At 67.3% G+C, this 19,579-nt stretch overlaps 1 protein-coding gene across 5 annotated transcripts; it reads left to right on the top strand.

Annotated features, from left to right (window-relative positions):
- Positions 1-43: 43 nt before the first annotated feature.
- CLASRP (CLK4 associating serine/arginine rich protein) lies at positions 44-19,491 on the top strand. Of its 5 annotated transcripts, none has more exons than XR_007912501.3 (21): positions 44-161; positions 946-1,109; positions 7,205-7,302; positions 7,754-7,855; positions 8,124-8,203; positions 9,769-9,853; positions 10,714-10,862; positions 11,655-11,751; positions 12,440-12,518; positions 12,603-12,676; positions 13,745-13,786; positions 14,357-14,572; positions 14,692-14,973; positions 16,348-16,605; positions 16,905-16,948; positions 17,296-17,356; positions 17,627-17,685; positions 17,763-17,809; positions 18,940-19,022; positions 19,177-19,201; positions 19,357-19,491. XR_007912501.3 is itself a non-coding variant. In XM_051828468.3 (21 exons), exons 2-21 carry the CDS (start codon positions 1,011-1,013, stop codon positions 19,397-19,399), a joined length of 2,019 nt encoding a protein of 672 aa, XP_051684428.1. In that variant the 5' UTR covers positions 44-161; positions 946-1,010; the 3' UTR covers positions 19,400-19,491. The 5 variants fall into 5 exon arrangements, 4 of the variants coding, with proteins under 4 accessions (XP_051684428.1, XP_051684427.2, XP_089176207.1 ...); XM_051828468.3 differs by having other exon boundaries at positions 16,905-16,944; XM_051828467.3 differs by having other exon boundaries at positions 16,905-16,944; positions 17,763-17,811; positions 18,917-19,022.
- The last annotated feature ends 88 nt before the right edge of the window (positions 19,492-19,579 follow it).

Raw genomic sequence — 19,579 nt, 5'->3', positions numbered from 1 at the left:
CCGCCCCCGAAGGCCACGCCCCGCCCCCGAAGGCCACGCCCCCGCGGCGGCGGAAACGCGCTCCGCGGCGCTCCTCCCCTCCCCCCGCGGCGCGGCCCACACTTCCGCTTCCGGTGCGGGCCGCGCGCGCGAGCGCAGCGGTGGGTGGCGGCGACCAGCCGGTGAGTGCAGACGTGGGGGCTGCGGAGTCCTGCTCTTTGATCGGGCGTGAACCCAGCTTCGCCCTGGCCCGAGGCCGTCCCCGTGCTGCCCTGGGCCTCTCCGGAGCCCGGGCCGCCGCGGTCGCCCGCCCCTCGCCGCCCTCGGCCTGACAGGCCGCAGGCCGCGCCCCTGCCCCCGCCGCGGGCCACAGCGCGCCGTGCCGGCCCCGCCGCCGGTCACAGGCGCCGCCCTCCGGTCAGAGGGCCGGCCCCAGCGCGAGGGCACGATCGGGTCAGCCGGCGCGCCCCCGCCGTCAGCCCACCTGCGCCTGCCGCGGGCTCTGCCCGTCCGCACGGACCGGCGCTCCCGCTGACCTCAGCCCCCTCCGCTCTCCTCCGCGCGCCCCCGCGTCCCCCGTCCCCCGCAGCTGCCATCGTCTTCCGTGCGCGACCCCTCCCTCCGCCTCCGCGATACGTTGTATCTTTCGCGTTTCTCCGTCCCTTCCTGCCCGCATCGCGGGTGGCCCGAGGGGAGCCTGCCCCCCAGCCCCTGGGAGTCTGCACACTCGCCGCCTCCGATCGCAGACCTTTGACCCCTGCACCTGCACCTGCTCCTGGGACTCTGTCCCTTTCCGGGGTTGCGCGCCGCACGGTCACCCACGGGTTGCTCGGAGAGCCCCAGCTCCTGGCTCAGGGTTGTCTGGGGGTCCCGGGAGCCCCTGGCACCGGCTTCTCCAGCCTCACCCCCCCCGCATCTGGGCGATGAGGCGTTGAGGGTCACCAGCGTGTTGCATGGTTTTTTCAGACCGGCGGACACTCTGGGTCCCCTCATCCACCAGGTTGGGGCCCCGGGGGCTCGGCCGCAGCGCGATGTGGCACGAGGCGCGCAAGCATGAGCGGAAGCTCCGCGGCATGATGGTGGACTACAAGAAGAGGGCGGAGCGGCGGCGGGAGTACTACGAGAAGATCGTGAGTTCCAGTGCGCGCCCCTCCCGGCGCGGGGTCCTGCAGGCAGGCCCGACGCCCGGGTGGAGGCGGGGCTTGGGAGCCCTGTGGGCTCGGCTCTGGCCGCCGTGGTGCGCGGTGCGGCCTCCGCGCGCGGGCCTGAGCAGACACAGGGAGTCCTTGCGGCGCCGCCCGTGGGCACCCAGCGGCCGTCTTCCCGGCGCCCAAGAGCTGAGGCACTTCTGAGGCTGGGCCTGGCACACAGCAGGAGTGGCGTCGGCATAGAGGAAGTGACATCTGACCACGTCCCCTTCCCGTTGGGTTCTCCGATCGCTGTTAGTGAACAGACCCAGCTCCGGCCCGGCCTGAGGGGCGCAGGTGCTGTGGCCGCGGCCCCGGCCTGTTTTCCACCTCTGACCCCGGGTGGATCGCCTCGCCTGTTTAGGTCCTACCAGTCCTCGGGATCCGCCGTGAAACACGCGTGTTTGCGGCTCCGGGGCTCCTTGGGTGGTTTGTACAGAGCGCCCGGCTCGCCACCGTGCCAGGGCCCCGCCTCCCAGGAGCCGGCCGCCCCCGTGCCCCGTGCCCCGCGCTCCGGACTCTTCCCTGGCTCCCTCCCACCCTTGGAGGACTCGGCTCTTCACCTCGGGCGCAGGGTCCCGCATGGTCTGCCTTCTGCCGCGCGCCCTGCTCTCTGCCTCTTTCCTTTGCCCGGGCCATCCGGGCCTCCTTGCTGGTCCTCTGGACCGCAGTGCTCGCCAGCGCGGGGCCCTCCCGTGACATGTCCCCACTTCCGGCTGCCTCCTGCTCCTCTCAGATCTCAGGCAAGGAGGTCTTGTCCCCACGCTTGTGCCGCCCTCGCAATCGTGAGCTTTCGTACCCTGGCGTGTGTGCGCATGCGTGTGCGTGTGTGTGTGCGTGCGTGTGTCTGTGTCCGCGTGTGTACACGGCTTCTACATCCAGGTCCACACACACCCAGTCAGCCCTGAGAGAGCTTGTATTTGCATGCCAGAGCCCAGCCCAGGAAACAGTCTGAAGCAATAGACGAAGACAATAGTAAGACCAGCAGTTAGTCAGTTGGTTTTCTCGGGCTCCAGAGAGGTCTTTAGATGTGTCGGGTCTTTTTTTTTTTTTTTTTTTTTTTAATTTTTTTTTATTTGAGAGGCAGAGTTACAGATAGAGGGAGAGAGAGAGAGAGAGGTCTTCCATCTGCTGGTTCACTCCCCAGATGGCTGCAGTGGCTGGGCTGTACCAATCCAAAGCCAGGAGCTTCTTCCGGGTCTCCCACGTGGGTGCAGGGGCCCAAGCACTTGAGCCATCTTCCGCTGCTTTCCCAGGCCACAGCAGAGAGGTGGGTTGGAAGAGGAACAGCTGGGATTCGAACTAGTGCCCATATGGGATGCCAGTGCCCCAGGGCGAGGCTTAGCCCAGTACGCCACAGTGCTGGGCCAGCTGTGTGGGTTGTTTAATCCCCAGTCACCCGTGGGCAGAGGGGCTGCTGTTACCCCACCCCGCAGAGCCCTCCAATTGCCTCTGGCACCCGGCAAGGAGCCACCGGGCAGGAGCGAGCTGCTCTCCGGTGGTGTCGGAATAACTAGAGCGTGACCACGAGCCCAGGGCCTGGGTCAGGCTGGGTCCTAGACAAGGGCCCGGTACGGGCCAGGAGCTCGTGGGCACGCGGAGGGAGAGCTGCCCCTGCCGCCGGCCTCCGCCGTGCCCTCCCTGTGCAGCAGGCCTGGGGGCGGGGTGCCAGCCGCCGTGCCTCACTCAGCCTGTGCCTGTGCTGCGTCCAGTCCTCACTCCAGACCAGGAGGTGCACCTGCCGGGGGGGGGGGGTGAGCTGGGGCTCAGAGGGCAGAGCTGGCGTCTTAGCCAGCTGTTGAGCTGGTAGTCTCCTGCGGACGTGGAAGTTCAAGGAGGCAGAACCCTTGTCTGAGGTGGCGGCGGCTGAAGCCGCGATGCGACGGTGTGGCCTCCCGGTGCGGGCCAGGGCGCTCTGGCTCAGGTTCGGATGCCAGCTCCTGCGTGATGTGCGTGGCCGCTCTCCTGAGCCGGGTTCCGTGGCACGCGAAGTGATGGGTCGGGTTTGGCCGTCACAGACCTAGGACGTCAGTGGCTTAACCAGGCTGGACGTGTGTGTCCTGCTCACAGGAAAGCAGAGGGAGCGCGCTCTGCTTGGGCTCCTCCTCCCCGGCTTGTCTCCGTGTCTAAGAGGCCGCTCAGGCTCCCAGCCGTCCAGCAGGGGGAAAAGCCGTCTCTGGCAGTTGTCAGGAAGGTTTACCGTGTTTTCCCATGACGTCTGCACTCAGGCCGCACTGGCCACGTGCAAGGGTACGGGTCGGGAAGGCTAAGCGGTGTGGCTGTGTCCTGGGTGGCCTGGACCGGATCCGTTAGGAGTGGCCCTCGGAGTCTGCCGCGGGAGCACCTGCCCGGGGCGGCTGTTGTTCCGTAAATATTAGCACTCGAAGTTGTTGACACTGCTGACGCCAGCCAGAGCTGGAATTTGGATCCAGGTCGATGGGCGGTGTAGAGGAGACGCTGGGCTGGGTCCCCTGGAGGGCCTGGGGTTCGGGACTGCTCTGTTAGCGGGAGGTCCCGGGCTGTGTCTGCTCAGGCCCTGCTGGGAAGAGCTTAAAGAACAAGTGTCCGCGGTGCAGGCCTGTACAAGTGGCCATTGTCGCTGTGTGTGAGCGTGACCAGCATTCAGATCGGAGCCGCAGGGCCGCGGGAGGTGGCCAGGCAGTGGCCAGTGCTGCTGAGAGGGCGGTAGGCTGCCCGCACGGGCGTGTCGAGGCGGGCACAGCCGGCTCTGCTGTCTGCTGACCGCTCGGCCACCTCTCCTGCCCTCATCAGTTGGATAAAGAAGCAGACAGGAGGCCCTGCTGATACGAAAGTGGGGAATGAACAGGTCTCAGCGTAGGTGTCTCCTCTTCCAGGAAGCCCCCGCTGACCCCTGTGCCAGATGAGGCCTTCCTCTGGGCTCCCCGGTCTGAGCACTGCCCACTGCGGTTCCTCCTGGTAGGCACACCTGTCTCCCCTGAACCGTGAGCCCGTGAGGGCCTGAGAGGCCAGAGGGTGAGTGGGTGTTGGGCCTGCTTGTAGCCCCGTGCTCTCGCAGCGTGGTTCGCGGCAGTTAACCGTCCGTCAGCAGGATGGCTGGATAGGAGCCCGTGCTGATGCGCACAGACAGGGAGTGATCCTGTCTCGCTGCGGTGTGGGCGGGCCTGAGACCACGCTAAGTGGAATGGCTGCCACGGGAAGTGAGAAGACAGCGGGGGCAGATGCCTCTCGGGGGCGGAGTCCCACGCCTCTGGGAGCAGCAGAGAGGCAGTAGTGGCCGGGGCGGGGGCGGGGGCAGAGCAGGCGTCATCAGCGGCGCCCCTCCTGCCCTGCCAGCTGGGAGAGCTGTAGAGCCTGTCACAGCCTGGGGCGGGCGGCAATCCCCGCTGTACCGGGCCCTCAGAAGTGGTGCGGGTGCTGACTTTGGTTATGTGGTTTTTACTGCAGTAAATATTCCTCTGAAATGTGAAAGATAAATAATAGTGGGAAAGAGTTGGATTTCGGAGTCAGGCCCCTCTGGGTTCAAGTCCTCGTCTGCTGGGGCCGCGGCTGGGGGCGGCCGCTCGCCATGCCGCGGCCCGTGCCGGAGCGCCGGGTCAGGTGCCGGGTCGGCCCCCGGCTGCTCTCTTCTGTGCGGCTTCCTGCTGACGTGTCTGGGAGGGCAGCAGGTGTTGGCCAAGTGCCGCCCCTGCCACCAGGCAGCAGACCGGGCTGCTGTAGGCATTAGGGGAGTGAACCAATGGGCTGCGGGCTGCGGGCTGCGTGCGGGCTGTTCCTCCTAGCCCAGTGCTTTTCCCCTCTGTGATGCTGACCCTGTCGGGGCTCCTCTGTGCACCTGCCGAGTCCTGCACTGCAGGCTCCCGTGCGCCTTGGCTGCAGGGCCTGGGTGTTTGGCCTGGATTGGCCTTGGCAGTGTGGTGGGCTCTTGACATCTGCCTGAGACCCTCGTGACACTCAGGGAGCTGCACGTGGCGTGTGCCTGGAGACAAGGAGTCGAGGGAGGCGTGAGGTGCAGGACGAGGAGCTGGACTCCATGGCCCCCCGGCCCCCTGCCAGGCCCTGTGCGCTTGGGTCGCGGGTCCCAGCCTCAGTGTCTGCAGCTCTGAAGCGAGGGTGACATCAGCCCAGTGCCTGGGGCCAGTGGGGGCAGAGCTGTGATGAGCCTGTGCTTGTTGGTGAACTCCTCACCTCCTTAGAGAGCGGGGTGCACCTGCTCATCTGCTGACCGACGGCTGGTGAGGATCTTGGAAACTTGGAGGGGATTTTTTTTCCCTCAAGGGGCTCAGCCTCTTCTGTGAGTGAGGATTCGCTCCTTCCTCCCTCAGGGTTCTGAGCACCTGCTGTGTGCCAGGCCGTTCTGGGCCCTGGGAATACAGTGGGGAACCCAACAGATCGCTGGCCCTCCGGGAGACAGGTGCGAGTGCGGCCGGGCCAGGTGTGCCAGCTGGTGCTCGTAGTGCTGTGAGAGGAGTTGGGGTTAAGGGGACAGAGTAAGAGACTGTGAGCGAGCCGTGTACTTAGGGTCAGGCAGGAAGGCTTCCGGGAGGAGCCATACTCGAGAATGTTCTAGGCTGAGGTCCCGAGCGGGGGTCTGGGGCAGGCCTGAGTGTTCTGGGAGTGGCATGGAGGTTGGTGTGCCCGGGGCGGAGTGGGAAGGGGCAGCGTCGGAGGGACGGGCCAGAGCAGAGGAGGGACGTGGCTCCAGGCTGCTGCGGGGAGCAGGGTGGCAGCATAGCCCGAGAAGAGGTGGCCACGGGGTCCAGGCAGGAAGAGCAGTCGGCTGGGCGAGGCTGGGGTAGAGAAGTGTCTGCACTGGAGTGCGTGGCGGGAGCTTGGTCAGGGTGTGCTGCGTGGCGCAGTGGCCCCTCCCTGTGGGTCCCTGTGCTGTGGCCCCTCGCTGGAGTTCAGGCCGCGGGGTGTGTACCTGAGTGGGATTGCTGGGCCGTATGGTAATTCTTGAACTTTGTTTGTGAGAGGCAAAGAGATGGATGGGGAAGACAAGTGCGTGGGGATTTCCCAGCTGCTGGTTCACTCCCCAGACGCCTGCACCACCTGGGGCTGGGTCAGGCCAACTCCGGGAGTCGGGAACTCAGTCCAGGCCCCCCCGTGGGTGACAGGGACTCACTCGAGCAGTTGAGTCGGCGCTGTGGCGTAGCAGGTGAAGCCGCAGCCTGCAGTGCTGGCATCCCATACGGGTGCCGGTTCGAGTTCCAGCTGCTCCTCTTCCGATCCAGCTCTCTGCTGTGGCCTGGGAAAGCAGTAGAAGATGACCAAGTCCTTGGGCCCCTGCATCCATGTGGGAGACAGGAAGAAGCTCCTGGCTTCGGATCGGTGCAGCTCCGGCTGATGCGGCCATCTGGGGAGTGAACCAGCGGATGGAAGACCTTTCCTTCCCCTCCCCTCCCGCCTCTGCCTCTCTGTAACTCTGCTTTTCAAGTACATAAATAAATCTTAAAAAAAAAAATTTCTTGAGCAGCCACACTGCTGTGGCCAGGAGCCGGAGCCAGCACTGAGACCCAGCCGCTGCGGGGTGTGGCACGGGCGTCCTGGGCAGGTCTTTACTGGGCTGGACTCTCACCACTTGGTCTAACTTGCTGGAGATCTCAGTCTCCCACATTCTTGTCAGTCCTTACTGTTTGTCCGTTCGGTTTCCGCCGTCGTCATCGTCGGGGTGCGGTGGCGTCTGGTGGTCCTGGACGGTGTTTCCCGGGCACTGCTGGTTGCTCGTCTCGTCCTGTGCCTTTGCAGCCTTGCTGTGTGGCTGATCCAGCCCGAATAGGAGGCGGGGGCGGTGGGGGCAGCAGCGGAGACCAGAGGATGGTGTAGTGGGGAGGCGCAGTGCTGGCCGTGGGGACACTGGGCTGAGCGCGGGGCCTCCGCCTCCGAGAGGAAGCGACTCCTCGTCTCCTGGGCGAGCCCCGCTGGGGCTGTGCTGCCTGCGTTGGCCGGCGAGTGCAGGGTGCCCGCCCGAGGGCAGAGGGGAGCTCACCGTGAAGCTTGGTGGGGGTGAAGCTGGCAGCTCAGTTGGATGGTGACCTCCGTCCTGTCCGCCCCCACAGAAAAAGGACCCAGCCCAGTTCCTGCAGGTGCACGGCCGGGCGTGCAAGGTGCACCTGGATTCTGCAGTTGCCCTGGCTGCCGAGAGCCCCGTTAACATGTGAGAGGCACCGGGGGCGTGGCGGCGTCTGCACTTGGAGGACCGGGGTGGGGGGGTGGGGGGGGTGGGCCTGGGGCAGGGACCCTGGGGCCCAGAGGTAAGGAAGGCTGGACCTGCAGTGAAGGTGACGGGCACAGAGGCTGAGCCGAGTGGGCGGGCAGGGCTTGGGTTGGAGGATCTCCAGGGGAATGGGCGGGGCCAAAGCTAGTGACCCAGAGAGGGCGGGAGGAAGTTTCAGGAGGACGGGGGCTCCTAGCAGTAGCCCCTGGGGTGGGCCCCGGGTCTCTCCAGGAGCTGTCAGACGGGTGGCCTGTTGCAGCCCGGAGGCTGTGGCTTCAGCATGGGGGACCGAAACTGGGGCTCCCGAGTGTGGTGGCAGGGACAGGCTCTCTGTGTCCCGGGCAGTGGGGCCCCGAGCTCTGACCCCCCACTCCACCCCTGCCCGCTTCAGGATGCCCTGGCAGGGAGACACCAACAACATGATTGACCGCTTCGATGTCCGCGCCCACCTGGACCACATCCCCGACTACACGCCCCCTCTGCTCACCACCATGTAAGCCGCCCCCGCCCCCCGGGATGCCGGGCCGGGCGTCACGCCTGCCGCCCTCGCCCTCTTTCTGCCGGCCGCCCGCCCGCCACCTTCCTAGGAAGGAGGTGTGTGTGGTGGGGAAGACGCCCCTCCCACTGGGGAAGTTGAGGCTCAGGGTGACCCCCACCCCCGCCCTGCCCGAGCCTTCCCCGGCTGCCTCATCCTGTTTCCTGTTGGTGTGGGGTGCGGTCACCTCCTCCCTCTGACCTCAAGGCCTTGACCTCCCCTGAAGCTCCCCTGAGCAGGAGTCAGACGAGCGGAAGTGCAACTACGAGCGCTACCGAGGCCTGGTGCAGAACGACTTCGCTGGCAGTGAGTGCCTGGGCGGGCCGGGCGTGCGCGGGGTCCCTCGGCCGCCAGAGACCGCCGTGAGTGTGGGAAGACGTTTTATCAGGGGCTCCCTCTGCAGGGCCTCGAGTTCCCGTCCTTTTTTTCTTTCTGCGTATTTTCCCTTGCTGGCACGGACCAGACTGTCGGCTCTGAGAGAGCACTGGTTTCAAACGGGACGTTTGTACCGTGTCTGGCAGTTTGCTAAGCATTGGTGAGCATCGCGGGCCTGGCCTCCTTGCCGATGCCCCCCCTCCCCCAGTGAGCAGGGCGGGCTCAGAGAGAGCGCCCCCGGCCCGGCCTCCTGCAGGGATGTCAGGCCACGCCGCACCAGGGCTGGCTTGTCTGTATTACCCTACTGCACCTGCACCTGCATGGCCACGGGGGTGAGGGCGGGGGGTGGGGGCGATGCCTGTTGACAGACAAGGATGTGGAGGTTGAAAGCATCCCTGGAGCTGGGGTCCGCCCCTCTGTCCTCGGACGGCAGCTCCCGACTCAGGAACGGGGCTGGCGCCTCTCAGGACGTCTGTGGGGAGCCAAGGCAGCAGCACTGCCTGTGGGCGCCGGAGCCGCTGGCTCTATCCTGGGCCTCGGCAGGGTGCAGAGAGGTGGGGCGTGTAGAACCCCGGCGGCCGCTGCAGTGGCGCTCTGATTGGTTTTGTTTCTAGGGTAGGTGCTTTTGCGTCTCTAAGATCAGAGAGGCCAGATTCTAGCCCTCAGTGAGGCCGTGGCGAGGGGAAGCTGGTCAATAGCAGTGCTGTAGTTTGTCGTCACTCAAGGCCGCAGCGGTTCTTGGTGGTGGAGCCAGGTGTCTGTGTCCTGCGTCCCCTCCCACGTGCCGTGCAGCACTCCCTTGGTGTGTCAGGAAGCGTCCTGGGGGCTGGGCTTTGCGGGGGAGGGCCACCTAATCACGCCAGCAATGGCAATCACACGCCAAGGTGGTGTCGCGACAGATAGTGACCGCAGCTGGGGTCTGGAGGGTAGCTGGGGGGAGGGGGAGCGGAGGGGGACCGGTACACTACAGGGCAGATCAAAGGCAGAGAGCCCGGGAGCGCGCGTGGGGCGGGCCAGCGCGGCTGGAAGCCAGGAGGACCGCATCCCTGGGCGGGCCAGCACGGCTGCCTCAGGTCCCAGAGGAACGCCCAGGGCCTGGGAGGAAGGGTGCTCACCAGCGTCCCAGCCGATGTCAGGGACACGCTTCTCACAGCCCCACAGGCCAGAGGAGGCCGTGCCACGGCGTTGAGCTCGCCGGGGTGGTTGTGGGAATTCAGGGAGCCCAGCTCATCCCTCACCACACGAGGCACTCACGGAGCAGCCTGTGGCGTCCAAGTGACAGGTGGCACTCAGAGCACGTTCGAGATTCTGGCGCACGGCCTCCCTGACGGCGGCGCCGGTGGCAGTGCCCAGTACAGGGCACTCGCTCTGCCCGGAAAGGAGGGTGGGCACGGGTGGAGTCAGTGGTTGGCCAGGACGTCACTGCCACCCGACAGACTTTGGTGACCCACGAGCGCCCCCAGCCCGCTCTCAACTCGGTCCTCTGCTCGCCGCAGTCTCCGAGGAGCAGTGCCTGTACCAGATCTACATCGACGAGTTGTACGGGGGCCTCCAGAGACCCAGCGAGGAGGAGAAGAAGAAGTGAGTGGGGGCGGGGCGGCACGCGGGCCTGGGCTCCTCGGCGCTCTGTCCGCCGCTCCTCGGGCCCCGCGAGCTGAGGGCAGTGTTGGGCCTGCAGTGGGTACGCAGCGAATCAGTGCTTAGAGGAGGAGGTGGCTGGACGGCTGGACCGCGGGGTTTGTGCACAGCGAGCTGGGAGGCGCGGGTCCCGGCGTCAGAGTCCTGCCAGCGAGGCCCAGGGAGGACTGCCCCTCAGCCTCGCCGAGCTCCTGTGTGCCGTGGGGCTGCAGCGCCCCTGCAGGAGCCGCTGGCCGCTCTCGCCCCGCTGCTCCACACAGTGCAGGAGACCGGCTCAGCCTCGCCGCGCTGCCGTCGGTGACGGTGACGCCTTCGCACCGGCCTGGCAGCCCCACTCCGGGGTCCCAGGCTCTTGTTGCCTTCCCGTGCCCTGGGGTTTCCACAGGACTGCGCCGGGAGCGCCAGCCTGAGGCTGGCCCTGGGGTTATTCACTGAAATGAATTCAGGCGCTCTGCTCTGGGCCACGCCGGGGTACATCGGGGTCCACAGGGACTCAGCCCTGCCCCGTGGAACCTGTAGTCAAGGAGGACAGACTCGTCCCCCCGCGTGAAGCCCAGCATTGCCGGGGCTGGGTGCTCAGGACAGAGTCTGGCCTAGCCTGTGGCACAGGTCAAGGAAGACTCCTGGAAGACTGGCCACTGGGTCACTGGGGTGGAAGAGACAGGAGCCGACTTGGGGGTAGCAGGTTTAGGCGGAGGGAAGGCCTGAGGCGGGGGTGCCGTGGAGCTGGCGAGGCCGGCCTGCGGGTCCCGCCGTGGCCCTCTCACGGGCGCTGTCCCGGCTCACCGGCTCCCCCGTCCCAGGCTGGCGGAGAAGAAGGCTTCCATCGGCTACACCTACGAGGACAGCACGGTGGCCGAGGTAGAGAAGGCCGCGGAGAAGCCGGAAGAAGAGGACTCACCGGCCGAGGAGGAGAGCAACTCGGACGAAGATGAGGTCATCCCCGACATCGGTGGGGTCCCCTCTCTGTCCTCCCCACCCCCAGTCCCTGGGCAGCATTTCTGTGTTTTGCCCCTTACCCTCTGGGCAGCCCAAGCTTACGAGCCCTGCCCCCCTCTGCCTCTCGCCTCCGCCCTCTGCCTCCCGCCCGCCTGTCTCTCCCCTCTCTTCCTAGCTCTTACTTCCAGGGCACCCCTGCCTGGTTGTTGGCTCTGCTCTCTTCTCCTTGGGTTGGCCTGTCTGCCTTTGCCTCCTCGCCCCTCTGGAAAACAAGTGTGCATCCTTTCCCCAAGCTGTCTTCATCCCCAAGCATCTGCTCATCTTCCCCGCCCTCCCCGCTTACCTCCCCCTGAGCACCCATCGACCGAGCGCCCGCCTGCCTCTCCGCCCTCCTCGGCGCCGTCTCTACCAGCAGCTCTGTCTTCACACTCAGGCAGCTGTCTGCTTCCATCCGCCCGCTGCTTCTGCCCCCTTGTGGATCACGTGTCCAGCTCCTAAACACCTACGAGCCATGCGCTGCCCGCTGCTGCCATCTGCCCGCCCCCACTCCCCTCTCGCGCCCCGTCACACTCCGCACACGCCTCGCTCGCCAGAGGTCCTCCCACCCCCATCCAAGTTCATTCCTGCAGCCCCCGCCGCCCACTGGGTAGTGTGCCTGCCCTAGGGGGGCCCCGCCAGCCTGAGGGATGTCAGCTGGGCCTCTGATCCAGTCCCAGTCCGGAGGGCACCCCGTCCACCCCCAGGCACTGCCCTGCCCCATCATCTCTGTGGGCTTTGGCTCCTGACAGCCTTTCTCTTGGTGCAGACGTGGAGGTGGACGTGGACGAGCTGAACCAGGAGCAGGTGGCCGATCTCAACAAGCAGGCCACGACCTACGGCATGGCTGATGGGGACTTCGTCAGGTGAGGCCTGTCCCGTGACCCCCCCCCCGCTAGTGTGCCTGGACCTGACGGCCCTGCTTCTAGGCGTGTGTGCCCAGCCCCGGCCCAAGGCCACCACAGCCCCCCTTGCAGAAATGTCCTCAGTGGGACTTGAGATGAGCTCCCGGGTCGCTGGACCCAGGGACAGGCTCTGCCCTCGGTATTCTGGCACGTGGCGGGGGTCTCCTCAGCCATAGCCCACGCCCAGGACCACACAGGATGGGCCCAGCTGCAGAGCGGTGAATTAGAAACAGTAAACACCAGTGGGCGCTGCGCTCTGCTCGGGAGCAGCGGCAGCCCCTCCCCGCGTGGCCTCCGCAGTCCCTCTGCTGCTTCCCCGGCCCCCTCCCAGCTGGGAGTCCAGCAGGCGCCCCTGCCGCGCTCCGCACCTCCTTCCCTTCCGTGGCTGACTTTGTCCCACGAAGGTCCGCGCCGTCTCAGGACCCCTCGTGCTGCTCCTTTGGTCACTGCGCGCCCTGGGATGTAGGCTCGGAGCAGGCGAGGGTCTGGTGCTGAGTGTTAACATCTGCAGTAGCAGTGGCCCCAGCAGGCGCCCCGTACGTTGGGCCGTGAGCGCAGTGGCCACCCCCCACTCCGCTCGCTCTGGCTCCCTCGCGTTTCTCTGGGTGAGGCCGGAGCCCCGCCCACCCCCTCGTGTCTCTCCCTGCAGGATGCTGCGGAAGGACAAGGAGGAGGCCGAAGCCATTAAGCACGCCAAGGCCCTCGAGGAGGAGAAGGCCATGTACTCGGTGAGGGCTGGGCCTCGGCGCGGAGGGGGCAGGCTTCCGTGAGGACGTGCTGCTCACGGGCCTACCCCCCCGCCCCGACCCCAGGGCCGGCGCTCCCGGCGCCAGCGGAGAGAGTTTCGAGAGAAGCGACTAAGGGGACGGAAGATCAGCCCACCCAGGTGAGGCTGCTCCCTGAGCCTGCCGCGGCTGCCTCTGCGGTCTGGGGGAGGCCGGCCAGGGCCCGGGAGAGCCCTCCTGGTGGGGCAGTAGACGGCCAGAGTGCAGGCTTGAAGTGGCCGGCGTCTCCTGCTGGCCGCTCCCAGCACCCTCCTGGACTGGGAGCTCGGGCCAGACGCTCCGGCACCTTGCCTGTCTCTCCTCCCCGGGGAGGGGAGCCCGGGGCTGCTGCCAGGGACAGCTGGAAGAATTGAAGGCAGACCAGGGCACCCAGGCCTGGCCCTGGACTCGGGCCCGATTCTGCTGCCTGCCTGCATCCTCTGTCAGAGTTTGGCCCAGTTCGTCCCCTCTCTGAGCTTGATTTGCTCCTTTGGGAAATGGGGTGCCGTCACCTGCCAGGCCCCACGCGGAGGTCTTGGGACAGGTTTGGATGAGGCAGTCGGGCATGGCAGGGCGCGCCCGGCTTGCCCTAGGAGGCCTTGGCTTCTGCATCTGCTGGCCGCACGTGTGCCCAAGGAGGGAGGCAGGCACGGGTGGCACTGCAGAGCAGCACCGTCCTCACTGGCGTCGGCGTCGGCGCTGGTTCCCCGTTTAGGAGCTGTGTGACCCTGGGTGAGGGTCTGTCTCTGGACCCCAGCTTCCTCAGCTGTGAAGTGTGGATAATCATGGCTGCCCTGTCGAGCTGGGACGAGCCACTGGGGGGGGGGGGCTCCTGGGCCCGGTACACAGGACGCGGTTGACATGTTGGCTCAGCGCTGTTGTCGCCCAGCCAGCCCCAGTGAGAGCTTGGTACAGGCTGGAGGGGTCCGGAGGGCAGCGGGACCGGGGCTGGTGAGGTCCGAGTTCCCCAGAGGCAGGACGTGGCTGGGAGGCCGTGGCCTGGGACGCCGGCTCGTGCTTCAGGCAGATCTGAGGTGGGCAAGGTGAAGGAATCCAGCAAGGCCATCACCTGTTGCCCGCCGCCTCCTCACTGTGGCACGTGCCTGGCTTTGGGCAGGGGGCTTGGTTCAACGCCATGTGTGCCCAGGTGCCAAGCCCCCACTTGGCCCACCCCATTCTTCTCTCCATAGCTATGCCCGCCGAGACAGCCCCACCTATGACCCCTATAAGCGGTAAGTGCGGGGCCCCTGGCTGGGCTGGGGGGTGGGGGGTTAGGGCAGGAGCCTTCCAACTCCCAGAAATGGGCGGTGAGCCTGGCAGCCGTGCGGAGGGGAGGGCCTTCAGGGGGCCAGGCCTCAGTCCCACCTCAGCCTTGAAGCCCCTGGCAGCCCAGGTCCTTTCACAGTGGGAGGAGGGTCTCTGCCTGCTGGGGGCCCTGGCAGGTGCGGCGAGGTGAGGCGCTCAGTACAGGAGTGGGAGGGGCGTCAGGCGCTTTCTGTTTGTTTTACAAAAATGAAATTATACTGGGTGCTTGCAGCTTGCTCCCCCAGCTGTGTCGAGGAAGACTTCCCGTGTCGCATAGACTTCTTGTCTTTGCTCGCTGGCCGCCTGGAACCAGCCGCTCCCATCCTGGTTCTTCTTACATGAGCTCTGTGCTCACGGGCCGGGTGCCGGAGGGCTGGGTCTCCTCCTGCCCCGCTGAGCCTGATCCGCAGGCCCCTCTGGCACCCCTCGGGCGGGCTTCTGCCATGGAGACCAGGCCTGTGGAGCCCGGGCCACTGACCGCCCCCCTCCGCCCGCAGATCGCCCTCCGAGTCCAGCTCCGAGTCCCGCTCCCGCTCCCGCTCGCCGACTCCAGGCCGGGAGGAGAAGATCACGTTCATCACCAGCTTTGGGGGCAGCGACGAGGAGGCAGCCGCAGCTGCAGCCGCTGCAGCCGCGTCAGGGGCCGCCCCAGGGAAGCCCCCCGCACCCCCCCAGCCTGGCGGCCCCGCGCCGGGACGCAATACCAGCGCCCGGTCGGTAACGCTCACGCCGCCCGCCCTACGCCCCGGCCGCCGTGGGGGGGACCTGGGGCAGGGGGGGTCATGGCGCAGGCCTGAGCTGACCCGCGCCCCGCCCCGTGCCCCGCCCGCAGCCGCCGCTCCTCCTCTTCCTCCTCCTCCTCGGCCTCGAGGACCTCCAGCTCGCGCTCCCGCTCCAGCTCCAGCTCCCGCTCCCGCCGCGGGGGCCACTACCGCTCTGGCCGCCATGCCCGCTCCCGGTCCCGCTCTTGGTCCCGCTCTCGGTCCCGCTCCCGGCGCTACTCCCGGTCCCGGAGCCGAGGCCGGCGGCACTCAGGTGGGGGCTCCCGAGATGGACACCGCTACTCCCGCTCGCCCACCCGGCGTGCTGGCTACGGGCCACGGCGCAGAAGCAGGTGCGTGCACTGGCGCTGGGTGGTGGGCGTGTGTGGCCGCCGGGCTCGGAGGGAGATGGCCTGCTGCAGCCCTAGGGAGCCCTTGCTTTGAAGGGGGGAGGCAGGGGTGTGTGTGCAGGGAGCACCAGGATGCGGTAGAGGGAGGAGGGCACGTGTCTCCTGTCGTGGGCACCGCTGTCCCTGCTGGGAATTCCCGGACCTGGGAGAGTGGACGTCACGGCTGCCGCAGAGTGTGCCACGGGGGACCTGGGCCTCAGTGGCTGGACGCCCCGCGAGGAGGCTCTCCTGGGGGTGCGCGAGCTGCCGGGGAGGGAGCAGGAGACAGCCTTGGGGAGGTGGCAGGGTTGAGGCCGTAATCACCCGGGCCAGGCTGTGCTTCCTCCGGGGGCTCGGCCTGCTGTTCGGGAGGCGGCGGGGCTCGCTGGGTGACGGGGGCACTGTGGGACAGCTGCCTGGTGCCTGTTGAACTTGGGCCCTGCTGGTGCACACTGCCCCTGGGCCTTCGTCTGAGGCCAGAGTCACAGCGCTGTCCACCCGGCTGTCTCAGAGTGCCGCAGGCAGGTCCACACAGGGCACTTAAAGGCGTGCTGGTAGCCGGGTCGCAGTGCCAGCTCCCTGTGGCTCTGATGGGTCCAGAGGAGGGGCCGGGGGCGGCGCACGTTCCGTCCCGTAGTGTTGACTGCCCAGTGGCCGGCTTGGCATTGCCTGGTCTGGTTTCTTGAGAAGTCACGAGAGAGCTCTTGTTTTGTTCATGTTGACAACAACTTTAATATTTTAAAAACCCGAGAGCGCCCGAGCATAGTGAGGGCTGCTGGGTCACTCCCTGCAGCCTGACCCAGGGCGGTCACGGGGTAGGGGACCGGGCTACACCTGGGGTGCCGGCCCGAGGGTGAGCCCTGGCTGAGGAACCCCCAGGGTCCTGAGAAGAGGGAGCCTGGGGCCGTGCAGGAGACTGATGGGGGCAGAGTGGGGTTGCCGCTGAAGGAGACCCTGGGCCCCAAGGGAAATCGGAGGTGGCTGAGGGTGTACAGCAGGTCCCCTTCGTGAGCCCCGAGTTCAGACAGGGGCTGGCCAGCCAAGTCCTGCCCTCCGGTGGTCACACCCAGGAAGTTTGTCAGGTGCTTGTCCAGGAGGGCGAGAAGTGGATCAGGTACAGCTTACAGGGCCAGGAGCTGTCCTAGGCCTGGCGAGTCTGGAGGGTGGTCTGGCTAGAGACAGGGGCCAGAGTGGTTCTAGAAGTTTCTGAGGGAAAACGAGGGGAGAATCAAGGCCAGACACAGGGCCTTGCAGGAAGACGGTGGACTGGGAGCTGGGGGAGGGGTACAGTGGGGTCCCCGCAGCCTCGTGACCCTGCCGTGCCCCGCGTACCCCCAGGAGCCGCTCCCGCTCGGGAGACCGCTACAGACGGGGCGGCCGGGGCCCTCGGCACCACAGCAGCAGCCGCAGCCGCAGCAGCTGGTCGCTCAGCCCGTCCCGCAGTCGCAGCCTGACTCGCAGCCGCAGCCACAGTCCCAGCCAGAGCCCCAGCCGCAGCCGCAGCCGGAGCCGCAGCCAGAGCCACTCGCCATCGCCCCCAAGGGAGAAGCTGAGCAGGCCGGCGGCGTCCCCTGCTGTGGGCGAGAAGCTGAAAAAGTGAGCGTGAGCGGGGGGCAGGCCCAGGTGGGGGCGCCTCGGGGCAACTTTTGAAGGACACCCGGTCCTGCTCCAGGAGACCAGGGCGCCCATCCTCAGGGCGTGTCTGGGGCGCGGTTAGAGCGACCACCAGGGCTATCTTGGAGGTTGTGAGGGGCGGGGCCTGTCCCGAAGGGGCCGAGGAGGGTGTGCTCATCCCCTCGAGCTCTCTGGCCTGAGGACCCTGGGGGGGGGGGGGGAACAGGGGTGGCAGCGCCCTTTCGTCCTCCAACCGTGCCCTCTGGCCCCGCCCTCCCCAGGACTGAACCTGCCGCTGGTAAAGAGACAGGAGCTGCCAAAGTCAGTAAGAATTTGGAACTCGCCTGCCTAATTCCCGCAGCAGCAGTGCCCGAGAGCTGGGCCCGGTGGGCCTGCAGGGGGCCCGGGTGGGCCGGGCGATCCAGACCCAGGGATGGCGGGCGAGGGGGAGCGGAGAAGCCTGCCCCATGAGCACCGCGTCCCCTCCCCTCCTCACTGTACCTCGGGACTGCAGCCGTCCCTGAGCCTCCCCGAGCCTTGTGGGGCGGGAGGGGGTGTCCACAGCCTGCCCCTCCTCCCCACGTGTCCCCTGCAAGTCGCAGGCTCTTGGCTGAGGTGGGTCGTGGGAGCTCCGGGACACCCACCCCTCTCCCGCCTCTTCCCCCTCCCCAGCCCAAGCTGACGCCACAGGAGAAGCTGAAGCTGCGGATGCAGAAGGCGCTGAACAGGCAGTGTACGTGCGCCCGGGCCTCGGTCCCCCGGCTTCCCAGCCGACCCAGCCCCCCCGGGCACCCGGGCCTCGGTCCCCCAGGCTTCCCAGCCGACCCAGCCCCCCCGGGCGCCCGGGCCTCGGTCCCCCAGGCTTCCCAGCCGACCCAGCCCCTCCGGGCCTCGGTCCCCCAGGCTTCCCAGCCGACCCAGCCCCTCCGGGCGTGGCGCGGGCCCAGGTGTGGGGGCCTGGGCCGTTCCTCCTCTCAGCCTCCTTGTCCCTTCCTCCCTGCAGTCAAGGCGGATAAGAAGGCTGCGCAGGAGAAGATGATCCAGCAGGAGCACGAGCGGCAGGTGGGGGGGGGGGCGGGCGGGGGCGAGCGCGGGAGCCAGGGGCCGCCTGGCCGCGCCCTCACCGCCCGTTTCTGCAGGAGCGGGAAGATGAGCTGCGCGCCATGGCCCGCAAGATCCGGATGAAGTAAGGCCGTCCCCCGCTCCCGCACCGCCGGCCTTGCCGCCTCCTGAGCTCTGTGGGTGGATGAAAGGCAGAGGCCCCGCCTGGCCCCGGGGAAGCGGCCACCTCTGGCTCCTCTCCCGCCATCTCCTCCCTCTCCCTGGCTTGGCTCTGCCTGTGTTGTCATGACCTGCCGAGTTCTTCCTCTTCCCAGCCGGCCCCCTCCCTTCGCTGACCGTCCTGCCCAGAGCAGGGCCCCGAACCATCTCCCCACCCTGCTGTGTTTTCCTGCGTGGCCCTCGCCCCCACCTGCACTGAGCGGTGTGCTTTCTGCTCACTCACTTCCGCTGGGGTAGCCTCGGCGCCTGGACACGGAGAGGGGCTCCGTCAGTGTGTGGGGGGGACAACTTGGCCAGCTGTCTCCTCGCCCCACCGCCCGTCCATTTCCTCCGTGGCAGTGTTGAGCAGCTCCGTGGGGCCTGTCATTGTGGAGCCTCCCATAATGCTCTGTGGCCCGGTTCCTGCAGGGCCCCAGGTCGCCCTGGGCCTGCGGGCAGAGCGAGGCTGTAGCGCCTGCCGTGTCAGTCAGGGGCCGGTTCTAGTCCATGGTCGCCGTGAGCGCTTGGAATAGTGACTCGGGGTCCCTGAGACAGAGCCCCCGAGGGCCCTGCGGGGGCTGCCCTCCTGCGTGGTTGCCACGGGTGTCTGTTTAGGACACGCCCACTGTGCTGGGCTTCAGGGCTTGCTGTCAGGGAGTTGGGCTTGTGGTGGGTCAGGTTCGGCTCCCGCTCCCGGCGCTGTACCCTGCACCCTGCACCCTGCACCCTGGGTCTTTCTCCTGTCTGGGCTCCCTTTGCTAAGTGGAGATGAAGCCATTTCGCCCCTCAAAGCCTTCTTAGGGTTCAGTGAGGTCCAGACCGGGCTTGGTGAGGGCACCCACTAGTCCTGGTGGGCCAGAGGCCCCGCGCCAACGGAAGTGATGGGGCCATGTCCTCCCTGAGGGCCTGCCTGCCACCCACCATCCCTCACAGCCCCGGTGGGAGAGCAGCAGTACAGGCCCCTGGGTCCCTGTGCGCTGCACCTGCCTTCCCCAGGGTCCATGTCCCAGCAGGTGCTCACCCCTCCCCTGGTCGCCTCCCTTTTCCCCCCCGCAGGGAGCGGGAACGCCGAGAGAAGGAGAGAGAAGAATGGGAACGCCAGTACAGCCGGCAGAGCCGCTCTCCGTCTCCCCGCTACAGTGAGTGTCCCCCGGGCCCCTGGCCAGGCTGCAGGCGACGCGGGCTCAGGGCCCTTCCCTGCACTGGCCTCCCAGGAGTGAGAAGGGGGTGGGCCGCTGAGGGGCAGGTGAGCCCAGCACTGTCTGTTCTCACCCATCCATCTCCCCTCCACAGGCCGGGAATACAGCTCTTCTCGGAGGTGAGCAAGCTAACCCTGCCCCCGGGCCCCCCCACCGCCTTTGTCCTGGTTCCTTCCCTGGGCTGGGGGGGAGGCTGGTCTCATCCCTGACCCCTGGGCATGGGCAGGCTCCCATCTTCCCGCCCCCACTCACAGCCCTCCCCTTTTCTCCACAGGCGCTCGAGGTCCCGGTCCCGAAGCCCCCACTATCGGCACTAGGCAGAGGGCGGCACAGGGCCCCGGGGCTGGGGAGAGGCTCAGCTGCGATGAGCCCTTTTCTCTGAAATAAAATCGAGCATTATTTAATCCCCTTCCCAGCCTCCGTGTCTGTGTGGTCGGTGCGGGGCTCAAGCCCCAGGGCCCAGCAGCCGGCTGGGAGCTCGCTGGCTGGACAGGCCA

This window comes from Oryctolagus cuniculus, chromosome 18, assembly GCF_051225735.1.
Source record: "Oryctolagus cuniculus isolate XC-2025 breed Fujian yellow rabbit chromosome 18, ASM5122573v1, whole genome shotgun sequence".
In the NCBI taxonomy this organism is placed as follows: Eukaryota; Metazoa; Chordata; class Mammalia; order Lagomorpha; family Leporidae; genus Oryctolagus; species Oryctolagus cuniculus.
Note: the sequence above shows the minus strand (reverse complement) of the source record. Positions and strands in the feature narration are given on the sequence as shown.

Excerpts from the sequence above, each read along its gene's own strand:
- CLASRP (XM_051828467.3), top strand. The coding sequence starts at position 1,011 with ATGTGGCACGAGGCGCGCAAGCATGAGCGGAAGCTCCGCGGCATGATG. Across the intron at positions 8,204-9,768 it reads GCAGAACGACTTCGCTGGCA|TCTCCGAGGAGCAGTGCCTG; the intron begins GTGAGTGCCTGG and ends TGCTCGCCGCAG. Across the intron at positions 14,974-16,347 it reads GGGCCACGGCGCAGAAGCAG|GAGCCGCTCCCGCTCGGGAG; the intron begins GTGCGTGCACTG and ends GCGTACCCCCAG.